Source organism: Myotis brandtii, unplaced genomic scaffold, assembly GCF_000412655.1.
Source record: "Myotis brandtii unplaced genomic scaffold, ASM41265v1 scaffold115, whole genome shotgun sequence".
NCBI classification, from domain to species: domain Eukaryota; kingdom Metazoa; phylum Chordata; class Mammalia; order Chiroptera; family Vespertilionidae; genus Myotis; species Myotis brandtii.
In genome coordinates this window covers 5,768,705-5,783,798 of record NW_005353967.1, presented here as the reverse complement: position 1 = coordinate 5,783,798, position 15,094 = coordinate 5,768,705, and the positions used below count along the sequence as shown (strand labels likewise).

The 15,094-nt window shown below is 51.1% G+C and overlaps 1 protein-coding gene across 2 annotated transcripts in view; it reads right to left on the bottom strand.

Annotated features, from left to right (window-relative positions):
* Positions 1–15,094, bottom strand: part of LPCAT1 (lysophosphatidylcholine acyltransferase 1) — a 21,459-nt gene that overhangs the window by 2,662 nt on the left and 3,703 nt on the right. Inside the window, exons 3-12 of one of the 2 annotated variants that reach the window (XM_005857895.2) lie at positions 13,411–13,523; positions 12,096–12,156; positions 11,509–11,567; positions 9,518–9,552; positions 8,303–8,357; positions 6,535–6,617; positions 4,237–4,362; positions 3,492–3,645; positions 1,743–1,841; positions 1,343–1,484 (exon numbers count right to left, since the gene is read on the bottom strand). In XM_005857895.2, coding sequence (XP_005857957.1) covers positions 1,343–1,484; positions 1,743–1,841; positions 3,492–3,645; positions 4,237–4,362; positions 6,535–6,617; positions 8,303–8,357; positions 9,518–9,552; positions 11,509–11,567; positions 12,096–12,156; positions 13,411–13,523 — 927 coding nt within the window. The remainder of the gene's footprint in view (positions 1–1,342; positions 1,485–1,742; positions 1,842–3,491; positions 3,646–4,236; positions 4,363–6,534; positions 6,618–8,302; positions 8,358–9,517; positions 9,553–11,508; positions 11,568–12,095; positions 12,157–13,410; positions 13,524–15,094) is intronic. The other variant, XM_014548591.1, reaches the window with a different exon arrangement.

Below are 15,094 nucleotides of genomic sequence, written 5' to 3'. Positions count from 1 at the left end.
CCCCCTCCCCCCACCGCTCTGGCAGGGGTGGGGTCTATGATCATGGTCTTGGAGGTGAGGAAAAGACCCACACTCAGTTTTTCTCTGCTGCGCACAAATCATAGCAAAAGCAAAGGGGCAGCCACTGTATCCTCTCAGTTACTCTTGCTTGGGGGAAAGCTAAAGAAATGGCACAATTCTGGGCACTCTGGGGACTCAGTGCATGTGAGGGAGGTGCTGCTCATCACAAGAGCTGGTTCAGGGACAGGACGAGCGTCCGTGTGGTGACTGATACGCCATGAGGCAGGTGCTACTGATGGATGTCTGTCTGAGCACTGGGGAGACCATGGGTGCATGGAGGGTCACCCTGCAAGCTGGTCACAGGGCCTGAATGCCTCCCTGCCTGTGCATCTCCCAGTGGTCAGGGCTGGTGTTGAGTGTAGAGCACCCTCAGGCTTGCATTCAGGCATCCTGAGAGCAGGTGATGCTCAGAGGCCTTGGGTGTAGGAGCCTGCAGGCTCCAGGGTCATCCATGTCTCCTTGTAGGAAACCTGGAACGGCTTTTACTGGAAAAGTCTGCAGTTGGTCAGGCTCATCACCAACCTCACCAACAACCCCCAAAGTAGGAAGCAGGGCCTACTTTAATGCAGATACACACACACACACACACACAAACAACCACTTCCCACCCCACACCCGTCACACACACACACACACACACACACACACAACAACCACCTCCCACCCCACACCCATGCCTGACATTTGGATGCAATTTTAAAACATGTCCAAACAAGACGTGCACGATGACCTTTCTTGAGCAAATGTCTGCTAGTTTTTCAGCAAGAACACTTACTCATTGTGAAATGCGCACTCTGGCCAGTGCCCTGAGCAGAACGCCTTCCGAGATCCTACTGCCCAGCCCCCCAGCCACAGGCGGGTTTCAGGTGCTGGCCCCCCAGGATCCGGGCCAGCCTGCTCTGTGCAGCCACAGGTGATGAAGCCAAACCTTCCAGAGAGGAGCTGTCCAGCAGAGTCCTCAGGGCAGGTGACTCGCTCCTGCACTGAGCCCTGATGGCAGAGGCCCTGCCCTGGCCTGGCACACGTGCCCACAGCCCCCAGGACGACGTTCATCCTGGCCCCAGGTCTACTGGGCTTGGAATTTGGCTCTATTCATCGCCTGCAGAAGTCAGATTTGAAAGCTCCCACCCTTCCTGGCCAGGTTTTAGGAAGAACCTTCCTCCTGAAAATCTCTGTTGCAGAAGACACAGGGTGGCCTGACAAGCACAGGTGGGTGGGGGCTCCATGTGTGTCCTCACTTCTGGCACCAGTGGGCCACCCTCCCTGCTCCCGGGCCTCTCACCAAACGTGATCCTCCCCTTCTCCTCCTGGTCGATGGCCCGAAAGAGGTCGGTCACGGTGAGTTCTGCCACCCCTAATGCCGTCTTGAGGATGCTGGACAGGGCATCCTCGTCTATGCTACCATCCTCCTGAGACCCGTACATCTGCAAAGCAAGGCCGGTGTCACCCCGAGGTCTCCTCCTCCATCCTCTGGCCCCGCCAGGCCCACTGCCTGCCCAGAATGGCCTGTTCCTCCTCCCGGAGGCCCTAACCCACCTGGCAGCATGGCCAGAACCAGCGTGCTGCCCTAGGGAGTGCTGAGCCCCTTAGCGTGATCCGCCCTCCCACCTACAGGTGTGCTCCACCTGTAACCCACGTCTCACTGTCCCCATAAATTAAACTCATGTGAACCCCACACTTGCCTTGAAGGCCAGCTGTATGGTGTCCAGGGTCTGAGCAGGCCGGCAGACGACAGACAAGGCGACCACGTACTCCCGAGGGTCCATCTCGCCGCTCCCGCTCTGCGAAAGAGAGACGCTCTGTCAGGGGCAGTCCGGCCACCTCCCAGGGAGCTGGGGTTCAGCACTGGCTGCTGAGTGTCAACACAAGGTTATTTTCACACAAACTTGAGATCATGTGTCTACATGGAAAGAGCATCTGAAGAACGCTCCTAACCACTGGCTTCTCCATTCTTTAGGCTGCTAGAATGAATCTTCAGGGTGACTGTCACATGAAGGTGCGCAGGAAAGTATGTGCAGCATGATGACTGTTGCCTGCCTTCCAGAAAAACAGACCTGCCCACAACGAGGCTCACTTCTGGGCTCTGAAACCTAGCCTGCTAGTGACCACACAGTGAGCGTGCAAATCAAAGGTGAGCCCAAGGTGATGACACCACGCAGGCCGAGCACACTGGGTCTGCCTATGCCCCTGACTCTGGGAAGGTGCTTAATCTTGGGTCTGAGGCTCTCTGTGAAATGGAGGATATTCCTACCTTGTAAGAACACTGTGAAAAATAAAAATGAACCCACACACTGTGGCAAGATGTCTGGTGCTCAGTGATGATAACGCATCACCAGGATGTCACCAGCTGAAACCATGCTCACTCTTGTATTTCATACCTGACCTGTTGCCACAGCGCCCGAGTGAGATGTAGCCACAAATCCACCCCACAGCTGCTTTACACCAGGGGTCGCCCAGATGGGCTGCCTGCTCAACTGCACACTGTGGTGCCACAAACCTGCACACTCATGGGGTCTCTAAAGCCCAAATCACTCACCAGCTTCTTCGAGTTCCACCATGCTGCACCTTGTGGCCACACAGAACATGCAACGTTGTCACACAGAACATGCTGTGTTGCACACACATGAAATTCTAAGTGTTCACACCGAACACACTGTTGTCCACATGCAACATGCTCCATTATTCACACAACATACTACGTTTTTCACAGGGAACATTCATGGCTGAAGGAGCCCCTTCACACACACTGTGCCACGTTGACTGCTCCTACAGGACGTACCGCACAGGGGTCTGCACTGCGATTCAAACGTCCAGAATGACCAGGCATGGGTGGTTTCTGGCTACATGGCAGCCTGCCCTCCTGGTTCTCTGTCTCCCCGGCTCCCAAACATGAAAGGCCACCCCCATTCCCAGAGCTGCAGTGACGTGTTGACTCTGTGCAGCCAGCACATACGACCGATTATGATGTGTGTGGTGGAGAGGGGAGGGGTTGCTCTCCAGGGGGAGACCCCCAAGCTTTAGACAGAGGCGATGGGGAACGACTAAGCCGAGCATCCAGAAAGAGGCCATGCTTAGAAATTCTGAAGGCCTGGCTGGGCTGGTCAGTGGAGGCCTCTGGGAAGGGACACGGCAGGGGCTAGGCCAGCATTGCTGTGTGATATCACTCAGCCTTTTAGTGATCTGATCTAAGGAAACCCAAACTACAGACATGTTTATCAGCACATGCTAACTGAAATGTCAGATTCTTTGTGCATTTAAAACCATGGGAGAAAATACTCCCGAGGACAGGGTAGGCTGGTAGGATGGGGCCACTGAGGGGTGGTTTTTCCTTCTCTACTTCCAAAACTATCTACAGAATGTTTATATTACAAGGAAAACAATGTATACTTTGAAGCCAAAGGTTTTGCCACCCCCACTGGGTGATGTGCTACCTCGTCAAACAGGGAGAACATGTCGGCCAGCGGGTCGGAGACAGGCACTTCCAGGTAAGCCGCAAACTCTGAGACGTTGATCTTTGCCCCCCTCTTCATCCCAGCACTTTCCGCATATCTATTCAGATCTTTTTCAAGTTTTTCTGGTTTTAGGCTAAATAAAAAGAGAGGAAAAGTTCTTTTTTCAATAAAATCACAGAATGCCAAAAATAGGAGGCTTACTGTTTTAAGACCCAACAAATTATTAACATGATTTATAGACCAAGCTGCTAGTTTTCAAGAACAGGCTTCTAATAACCTGAAGGCACGCAATGCTCTGCCTAAGTATGTGCACCCCTTGGTGGGCGGCCTGTGAGCAGGACGTCCTCCGGGGGCAGCTCCAGAGAGCGTGGCACCAGCCATGAGGGGCTTTTTGGCACTTCAGTGTGGGCTGAAGTTGGCATAGAAAAGAGGAAAATAACCGGACTGCCAGAACAAGCACTCCAGCTCTCCTTGATGCCCTGTCTCGAGTGACATCGGGCAGCCCCAGGCACAGCTGCGACCTCCAGCTTGGTCCCCAACACCTGCAGGGCGGAGGCCCCTGCGAGGTTCTGCCTGGAGTTTTGGTCCAGCACAAAGCTGTTCCTCACTGCTGAACACATCGCACCTGCCCTGTCACACATCACAGCCCCAACGCTTGTCACAGCATTCGAGGGAGTGCCCTTTCTGACGAACTGATCATGAGTAAAAAAACCCAGGCACTCACCCCAGGCCCCGCACCAGCCTGGCGAATTCCAGAAGGCAGGTGTCTGCAGGGAGCCGAAGCTGTCCTTCCGCCAGGGCCAGCTGGCAGTCCTCAAAGGTATAGTCGGTCACCGAGACGCCCAGGGCCCTGCAGCAGAGAGGAGGCCCTGCCGTGAGCGCCCTGCACGGCAACGGTCCCAAGTCACAGGAGCCCCTGTGGTCTCTCTGAGTCTGCTCCGATGGCAGACACCCTGGCAGAGGCAGTGCTGCATGCGTGTCCTGCACCCTGCTCTGAGCCCCTGGGGTACCCTCCTCACACAGCGATTAGTACGTGAGGGAGGACTCTGAACACCGAGATGCACAGAAGGGCAATGCGGGAAGGTCATGTTTAGTACTAAACATAAATGCCTAATAGCTGACCCTAAATTTCAATTACTTAGAACTTGGGCTGCCCAAGTTTGCACCCCACTAGGAAACAACCATGCACTTGGGCCTGAAAGACGACACCACCACCCCACGGGGTGTTTTATGGAGAAGCTCAATTCTTCACAAGTGACCAGGGATCGCTTTTCTCAGAGCTGACACCTCCCTGAAGCTGGGAGAGTCAGAACTTGGCCATTCTCAGAGCTGCATCAGGGTTCATGAGAAATAACCTTTCCTGTTTAAGAAAACACTCGAGGTAGGAAATCTACCAAGTATAGAAAACTAAACTTCTCCCCACCCCAACAACTGAATGGGCTTCAGTCATTTGATAAAAGCTCCTGTTGCAATCACATGAGAAGGAAACAGTGACTCTGACATTCTCCTTGACAAACTCAGGTATAATTCTTGCGGGACAGAAGCCAGAATTATTCCTCAGGAAGGGGGATGAGGCCGGCTGAGGGGCTGTCCACAGAGCCCCTGGGGATCCTGGCCCCTCCCAGGTGCATTTGAAGGTGAGAACTAGAGATGAGGGAGGTGACAACCCACTGAAATTCTCCTGCAGCCGCTGAGGCGAGGGGGTGACCCATGGGTTATCTGTCCTCTTCCTTTGAATTAATATGGACAGTTTCTTTAGGATACATATTTTTAAAAATGTTAACAGGTAATTTATTTCAGTGTGTACTAAGAATATTTATACCCAACCTGTTGAGCCTGCCTATGGATGGACATTATTTTTTTTTTAACAAGAGGTTAAACAAGGGTGTTACTGAGTACCCTGACTTCCCAAAGTTGAGGATCAAGCACATCCTGGTGGCCAGTGTGAATCAGAGAGGGAAAAGAGGAGGGAGTTTTGGGGTGGGCAGGGCGGGGAAGCCCAAGGCAAGGGGAGGAGCGTTTCACTGCACTCTATCCCTAGCGCCCAATTTCCTGAGGAGCCCGTGGACAAAGACGGAACAGCTTGCTGAGTGTTAATTCATGTATGTTGAGGTGAGATGCATGATTTTGCTCAGTGGAGTCTTACAGAATGCATTAAAGTGGGGTGCAATGTGCATACTGAAATGCTTTATCTTAGAAGTCTAAGCCACACAGGTCAGCAATAGCAACTGTTAAAGCCCCCTCTGCAGCCGCGTGGACCCCCAACGAGTGGCACTCACTGTCAGAGCCGCTGAGCTGCTGAGCCCCCTGCAGGCACCGAGGTGGCCAAAGTCAGAGGCAGCCCCTGCTGCCCTGGAACAGGAGAGAGGAGGAGAGGGGAGAAGACGGGATGGGAGGGATGAAGGCAGTTAGAGGGGCAGGTGTAAGAGCTGACACTACCACTACCTGGAACAAGCTGGGAATGGCCAGAAATAGGAGGTGAGCACCTGACTGTGGCACGGGTGCCGTACAAGTGGGAGGAGCTACTGTACAAGCTTAGGTGCACAATTACCACACTGAACTTGGTGAGATGGAGCAGGAACACTAATAAACACTGCGTGGGTAGATGGAGAGAGAAGCTTCGAGAACATTCCAGCCCAGACAGACCCTGAAACCTGCAGAGGCCATTGCTCTCACTGACAGCTCTGCTGCCCGTCACACTGGGGCGCCCACACATGCGGCACCTGGGTGACTGATGGCTATGGGCACACCTGACATGAGTGAAACTAAGTGATGTTTAAGGATCTTCCAAATGCTGAACAAGCAGAAATGTCATTTGACAAAAACAGGAGACATAAAGTGTATGTCCAATAGGCCGAGTCTATGCTGTTCACTAGCTTTTGCAAGAACCCATCTTCCTAAAGCTACTGGCCTTCTTGTTTTTAGCAGCACTGAGGAGGAAAACAGCAGGTAAACAAGAGTGCTGGGTAATACTTAGGGAAAGGAAATCAGGAGGCCAGGAGGAGACAGAGGGTGCACTCACTCGGCCATGACGCGTCGCACATTGCTGGCATACAGGGCGGGGTCCTTCTTTTCCTCCTCTGAAGGGTTGTACACCGGAAGGAACTGAGCACACAGAGAAGGCTGCGTTACTGGCACAGTATCACAAGACACCCCCCTTACCAATGCCACTATAGTGACAACTGTGAGTCTGAAAAAGTTAAGATCTGTCAAAGCACTTCCCGCTAGAATCACCTTTGAAGTGGTCACACGTGCACATGTACACATGCACATACCTGCGTGCACATATGTGCACGCACGCGTGTGTGTGTGAGAAAATTCACAACTCGCCATTCCTCGCTAGGAGTACCCACTCCCCGGACACCGCAGCTGTGGCCGGTACACTGTATTTGTAATTTCACATGGGGCTTAGTTTTTAGATGTAAAAGAATGACATGTGTGCTTTTATTTCTAAAGGTCTCAGTTTTGTGTTGAGGATAACACAACAAACTATTTCTACGTAAAAGATTATTAGCTTTTGGACATCTACCCAATGTTTTAAGTAAGTCCTACCATGCAGAAAAGGCAAACAATCACCATTGAGCCTGTTTTCTTTAACACTAATATTTAAGAATCAAGGAATATCCCGAAATACTATCAATTCTCATAACTGAACCCTTTGCTAACAGCTACATTGAAAAGAAGGACGCAAATTGCAACAGTTCCGCACATTAGCACCAGCGTCTCAGAGGAGAAACACCAGGAATTATGTTTAGAGGGATTTCACAAGCCACGAAGCCTCTTTTCAATGCTTACAATAAGAAGCCAGATCTGAAATAGAGCTGTTTCTACCAGGAGGCCCAGGGCAGGCCCAGCTTGTCTTTCTCAGAGCCTGGCTCCATTGTGCTCCGAGCCACCAGCAGGCAAGCCACATAAAATGTCCTAAGCTGTGGGCCTGCTACCCTTGGCTCAGCCCTGAGTATTAAGTGGCTTACATTCTACTGAAATGAAAAACCTGGCGGAAAGCCGGCTCATTTGTAGTCAGTATTACTCTGCAAAATTGATTGGAAGGTAGTAAAGTGTTTCATTAAATACTTAAGTTGCATACGACTCATCTTTAATTTTCAGGTGCAGGAGTAGCCTGGTAATTCCCTTTTTAAGAAAATAAACTCTATTCCTCATCCACTCAGATTAAATTTACAAGTTGAACAAATACAGCTGTATTTAATTTAGATGAGAGGATGGGTGTTGTGACTTTGTCTGATACATCCAGTGGGATGCAAACTGAAAGGCAGACTACATGATCTGACCAAGCATCAAAGAGAGGATGACAGTATGACAAATTTAGCAGTGTGAATTCAGCAGTATTAGTATCAAGTAAAAATAAAGCTAAAAAATTTATTCATTGCATATGTGTCAATTTTATATGCCTTAAGCTGCACTAACCATAATAAAAGAATGATGGGGTTACCTTCCTTGTTGATTTAAAAAATTGTATCTGAATAGATTAAAAATCATCCAAGAGACACAAAGCGATTGATGCAAAACTACTGGGAAGCACCTCTACTAGTAAGGAGCCATGAGAAATGGCAAGGGTTCCAAGAGACAGATGACATAACATGGTGTCTATAGAGATATCAATGTACATTGTGTCTATATAAAACCCAAGATACCACTAACACTATATCCACATAGACACCTATATAACATTGTATCTATACAGACAACATAACATTGTATCTATAAAAGACCTTGATACAATGTATTTATAACCCCAATGTAACATTGTGTAACACTATATTTATACAAACCTCAATTTCAATTTGATTGTGAAACTGACACAGGGTGAGCCACAGGATTTCTAACCTTAAAAACAAACAGATTTATAGCATCGGTGAGAAGATTCTGTTTAGCAAAAGCTTCAACCCCCTTGTCCTGCAGAGGGCAGTACTGGGCAGTTAATTCTCCTTCAGGAGACAGATGCTGAGCCTTCTTCAGCCTAAATCTAAATCTTAAAATACAACAGTGAGAAAAAAGGCTACTTTTATTACATAGCGGTCTTCACTGTTCTTATTAAACACGCCCATATCTGCAGCTTTAGTATGCCCTGCAAGCCATTGCTTCTCAAGTTTGTCTTCCAGCTCAGGAAACCTTGCCCCACCAGTCCCTACCCAGTCATCTCACGGCAGCGCAGACTGGACAGGCCCTCGCTTATGCCACCCCCATGCCTGGCTCCCAGAGTTCCTGACTTCAGAACCAGCATTTTAAAATTTTTATTTGCAGAAGTTGGAAATGGGGAGCCATCCAGAATCCCATCCCTGGGCCTTCGCTCACTACTCCCTGGATACACAGTCCCCCTCGTAACACTCTTACACACCCCACTTCGGCCTCATCGACAGCCTCAAGCCTAGGCCACCAGGAGCCCCTTCCAGCCCTTCTCCCAGCTTCTCACCACCCACCCCCACACTCCAGCCTCAGAAATGTGAGGACCACCACTCGGACATGCCGCTCCTCATGGCACCTCCCACGCATTCTGTTCCAAACACTTGACAAGGCCTGGGGGCCGTGGGAGGGCTCTTGCTTGGCCTCAGCACCCACACTTCCATTTCCAAAAACCAGCTCAAATGGCAGCACCCTGGAGGCCTAATGTGCCTGGATCCCATGTTCCACCCTCCCACCCTCCCCTGCCCCCAACCCCCTAATAGCTGAGCAAGAGGAGGGCAGCCCCTGGAAGTCTGCTGTCTTTTCCAGGAACAGGATGGTAATCACTGAGCTGACAGACGTGAGGCGGGAAGAGAAAGGTTCTCACAATTATCTTCTCAGTGGGGCTGAAGGCAATGAACTTAAGTCCCGGAACCCAGGGTGTGAGGATAGACCAGATTTTTACATTCAGTTTCCACAACAGGGTGAACCTAACTGCTGTCAAATAGCAGCGGGTCACGTGTTCAGGTTTCACATTTGCTAAATTAACTGGAGCACTTTCCCGGGAGGACAGGACAAATGAGACAGCACAATGTCTGACTTACGCTCCGGGGCCTTGCCACGTCCACGTGATGGTGTCCTGGGGGCAAGAAATGAATGGATGAAACATGACTGGGAGTTGGGCATCAGAAATTCCTGGGGATGCCACACGGGTCCCTCCCTCCCTGCCCTTATTCTAACTTCCTCTGCTGCCCTCCTCCCTGGCCTTATTCTAACCTTCCTCTGACTCCAGATGCTGAGCTCCTCATCCTCCCAAGTCCACTCTGGGGCAGAGAAGAAGGTGGGTGCTCACCACCTAAGACCCCCTCCCAGCTCCTTTCCCTGCCCTCCCCCCTACCCCCCAGGTATCCCTGGCAACCTCAATTGACAACAAGGAGACTTTGTCCATCTGCTCCCTCAGACTTGCTCATGAGGGCCTGTGACACCCAGCCAAATTCTAACACCACACCCGCCTGCACCCCTAACTCCAGCAGGTTGGCCCCAGGTTTGGGAAGAGGTAGAACAAGCCTGCTATGTAGAGGTAGAACTGCAGAGCCATGTCTCCCGTACTCCCGTGCCAGGCCAGGGCCCCACTGGGCATTTCTGACCCTCTCCATTCTCAGCCTCAGCAGTCACCGAGGTGGGACACTGGAGGACAGGTGCCTGTTTCTACCCTGACAAAGGTCACCTATGGAGGCTTTTTCCTTCTGCAGTCCTGACACCCATGCACTCCTCTCACAGGCTCCAAAAACCCCTGGCACGGGGTTCCCTGCCACCCATGTGGCCCCCTCTGTGCAGGTCTGTGCTCAAACCTGCCAGCAGTGGGCTATGCCTGTGGCTACGCAGCTGAACACAGGACATGAGCCACAAACAGGCAAAGCAGGTGCCTCTGACACCCAAGCTGCACGCTCTGGAACCTATAAGAAACCTTGCTTACAATACGTTCATGGGACAAACTAAAAAAATGGAAAATCTAGAATTCTACACACCAATGACAGATTCTCTTATTTGCAGAGACTGACGAACAAACACACCTCTTCAGTTTCAGCTGCACTGCGAGAATTTTATCTGTCAGTCTGCGTGGCGACCAGTTCTGACTGACATTTATTTAGTGGCCACTCAGAGAGCCTCCACTGCGCCTGTCCATACCCTTAGGCCCAGTGTGCAAATCTCAGACCCTAAAGGCCTGGCCCAGATGTCACATGTAATTCTGCACCGTCTATACCAGGGACTCCCGAGCCCACTGCGTCCTGGCTGGTAGGTTTCTTCCTTTGCTGTCATAAAGACACTGCAACGGAGAGAAAGCTCCGTGTTATGAGCAGATCTGCCTCAGGTGCCTCCGTGGAGAACCACTCCCATGTGTCCAGGGCCCAGGCAGGGCGGGGACACGAGTGTGTTTGGACCTCTCTCGGCTGCAAGGGCCCTCAGCCCATCAAGGTGCGATGACACCCACGGACGGGGTTACAGAAGTGAGACGCAGCCAGCATGAAAACCGCTCCCACAGGGCACCTGGGAGAAGGGGGCAGCCATGGCTGCTTTGCAGATGTCGACGCGCAGACCAGCAGGGCCCTGTCTGAACCTGCTCTGAGGTCTTGTCCCAGCTCTGCCTCTGAGCTGGGGATCCATCAAGATTGTCTGGGAGCTCTGAGCCCCAAACACCCCTTCTTTTATTTTGTTCTCTTACAACAAACAAAACCTCTGCACACAACAAAAGCAAGATAAAGGCACATGAACCACAAAGTCACCTAACTCCTTTCTCTCCTGCTGCCTCCAGCCTTTCAGAACTTTAATATTCTTAATTTAAAATTTTCCTAGAGTGTGAACTGGGCAGTGACAGCTGCTGAGGACACTGGGCAGAGAGGGGGGACATGAAAATGTCAGGATCGATCACATGAGAGGAGGACCACTCCCTGACCTATGAAGGCCCGATTCTGTGCGTGAATATTTGGGAATATTCGGCATAGCAGGGTTGACTGGAAAACCCGTGTGTTCAAACACTTCGCAGTTCTCACTCCCAGGGCCTCCGCCTGAACACAGATCCGCAGAACACACTCACCAGCTTATTTGGGTACCGCAGGACCACCGGCTGGACAGGAACTCCTGGGATGAAGGCACCTGCAGAGAAAAGGGACACAGGAACCGTCTTACTGCCAGGGCGGCAGGTCCTGTGCCTGCGTGGCTCATGCTGGCCTCAGAATAAAACAGGATTTCCTGCCAGGCTTTCCTGGTCAGCAGCAACCCAATGCCTGGAAGGTCCCTCCCCATCTGTGCTGGTGGAAAATACAGAGAATTCCAGGGTCACAGCCCTGCTGGCAGGAGGCAGACAGGAGTGTCTCCAGGCTGAGCTGCACTTTGATAGGACAACTGGAAGCACTGGTGGGAGTGAGGGTCTCCCCAACTTTTTCAAGGAGAAAAAAATAATTAAGAAAACTACAGCCTGGCCGTGTGGCTCGGTGATTGAGCGCTGACCCATGAACCAGGAGGTCACAGTTCGATTCCCAATCAGGGCACATGCCCAGGTTGTAGGCTCGATCCTCAGTGGGGGGCGTGCAGGAGGCAGCCGATCGATGATTCTATCCCTCCTTCCTGCTTCCTTTCTCTCTCTGGAATCAATAAAAACATTGAAAAAAAAAAGCTACATACCAGGTTTGAAGGTAATTAGGCAGGTCCTGTTGGTACAAGTTCCCTCTGGAAAAATCATTATCTTGAAATAAAAAAAAGAAGAGAAAAAAAGAGTTCAGCAATAAAGGGACATAATTCAGAATTCACAGGTGCCAATTTTCACAATCTATTTCCCTACTGCTGACATAATTTAGATACTTTAATCATTTTCAGTTGAACAAGGTGAAATGCATTTTGGAAGATTAGGCTGATTTCTTCTCTAACTATGAAATTTATTAAAATCTGGAAGCAAAGCAAGTAGACAACAGCATGTGCCTTCTTAGACCAGGGAGTTGCATATGCTAATTGTGGTCCCTGCCTCCTGGCTGCCTCGAGGACCAGACACAACTGCACAGAGCAGGCTGTCAGCGGGAGCAGGCGTCCCGAGGCAGAGCGGGACAGGGACACACAGATGAGAGCGTGTGGCTAAAGGACTCAGGACTCGGAATGGCCCTGGGGATGGGGGTGCTGGCCAGCAAGTGGAAACCCCAACAGAATCCACAGTAACACCTTCCCCATAGCTGAAAAATACCACCTGTGTGGGTGCTTTCAATTCTGGTCCCTGAAGGGCAGACCATCTCCAGGTAACAAAGAGCCACCAGGGGTCCAACCCTGGCATCCCCGAGGGTCTGGCAGGTAAGCTGAAGGAGGGGCAGGAATGGCCTGCACTGGTAGGGGTGGCAGCCAGGGAACCACTCCAAGTGGCTGCCCATGGGTACAGGTGCTGGGAGCCAGCCCCCCTTGTGTTTCCTGAGCAGCCAGAACCCAGAGTCTGGTGGGATTTCCAGCTTCTGAATGTCGGCACAGTTTAAAAGAAGAAAATTACAGCTTGGGTCAAACACTTCGACGGCTAACAGCAGCCGAGGCCTGCGCCTCACGGCCTGGGTCAGAAACTAGATGCACGCAGGAAGCTCAGCCCATGACCCCGAAGCAGTGGGCACCTAATAGACCAATGCTCTGCCCAGAACCGAGGTCCTGTTGACCCCGCGGACCGGGTAGCAGCTCTTTCTGACTCAGAACTTATACAAAGATTTGTTGTCAATAAAGACGATTGTGGGAACTTGAGATGCAAATCTGAATGGTTTCTTCTTCTTTCTTTTAATTTTAAAATTCCAGAATCAAAAGTACCTGATATTTAGCAGATTCTTGGATTTACACTCATCAGAAATAAAAGGAAACTAAACACAGCCAGCCCCCACGGAAGGCAGGTTCTGGCCCTTTTGTTTCTTCTCCCGTCAGTCTTTAAGCTCACACGTGCTGGAAAAAATCCACTCAAACGCAAGCAGGGCCCAGTTACCTGTGGCCACTTGCCATTTGACTGCGCCCGTCTCTTGATTTCCTCCACGGTCCTCCTGCGAGAATCCTGGTCTGACCGGGACACGAAGACAGGCCGTATGTACTTGATCAGAGCTGAAAGGGAAGGGGAGGTGTCATGTGGGGATACACCACTTCCGCTGAGCAGGACCTGGTGAGAGGTGAGACCCCTAGAGGTTCCAGGGGTTGTACCACGGGGTGGGTGGGAGTCCATGCCTGGCCACAGGGAACTGGGAAACCACCAAAGCTTCCAGTAAACTTAGAGGACAGCATGAAGCCTTAGTAACAACACTGAGAGTCCACAGGAGGTTAATCAGGGAAAGAGCAGAGCAAGGCTGACCCGTCAGGGAGCAGACAGCCTCTGTCACTGTAAATAAAGAAGGGTGTGAGGGCCATGGACTCAGAGTCGCAGGGCCCAGGACACGTGGCTCCTGTTGTGGGGTGAACTGTGTTCCTCAAAAAGATAGGCTGATGTCCTAGACCCAGACACCTGTGAGAGTGATCTTATTTGGAAAGAAGATATATTTTTAAAAAATATGTATTGATTTCAGAGAAAAGAAGGGAGAGGGTGAGAGGGATAGAAACATCCATGATGAGAGAGAATCATTGACTGGCTGCCTCCTGCATTTCCCACACCGGGGATCGGGCATGTGCGCTGACTGGGAATCAAACTGACTGAGACTTCCTGGTTCATGGGTTAACGCTCAACCACTGAGCCACAGCGGCCAGGCAGAAAGAAGATACTTGCAGATGTACTCAAGGTACAGGGAGGTAGTCTGGATTGAAGTGGGCCCTAATCAGTGACTGGGTTTCATAAGAAGGGGTAACAGACACAGAGGGAGAGAACCATCGCCTGCCTCTGCTAGACAAGCCCTGCTCCAGAACCCACGTGAGGTTTAAAAGGCAGCCTGTATGGCTTAGTTGGTTAGAGTGTTTGTCCTGCGCACTGAAAGGTCACGGGTTCAGTTCCCAGTCAGGGCACATACTCAGGTTGTGGGTTCCACCCACCAGTCAGAGTGGGTACAGGAGGCAGCCGATCAATGTTTCTCTCTCACATGGATGTTTCTCTCTCTCTCTCTCTTCCTCACTCTCGAAAAAAAATCAATAAAAATATATCTTTGGGTGAGGATTTGGAAAAATAAGAAAAAAGGCAGAGGCTGGTTGGCAAGGAGGAGAGCAGAGGCAGGGCCCAGGCAGAGCAGCTGGAGGAACCACGGGGATGCAAACCTGGCACAGGCTGGCCAACCCTCCAGGGGCACCATGGGCAGTGCTCCAGAAGGGCTGGGCCAGGCTTGGCATGAGAGTGCTTTCATCTGTGAAGTGAGGGGACCATGTAGAGCACCCAGGGGGCCACCTAGAGTGCAAAGGATTCCTTACAGCCTCCAAAATAATGGTGAGTGTGCTCCACGGTGACCCCAAAAAGATGTGCCTTGCCAAAACCGGTTTGGCTCAGTGGATAGAGCGTCAGCCTGCAGACTGAAAGGTCCCAGGTTCGATTCCGGTCAAGGGCATGTACCTGGGTTGCGGGCACATCTCCAGTGGGAGATGTGCAGGAGGCAGCTGGTCGATGTTTCTCTCTCATCGATGTTTCTAACTCTCTATCTCTCTCCCTTCCTCTCTGTAAAAAATCAATAAAATATATTTAAAAAAAAAACAAAAACAAACAA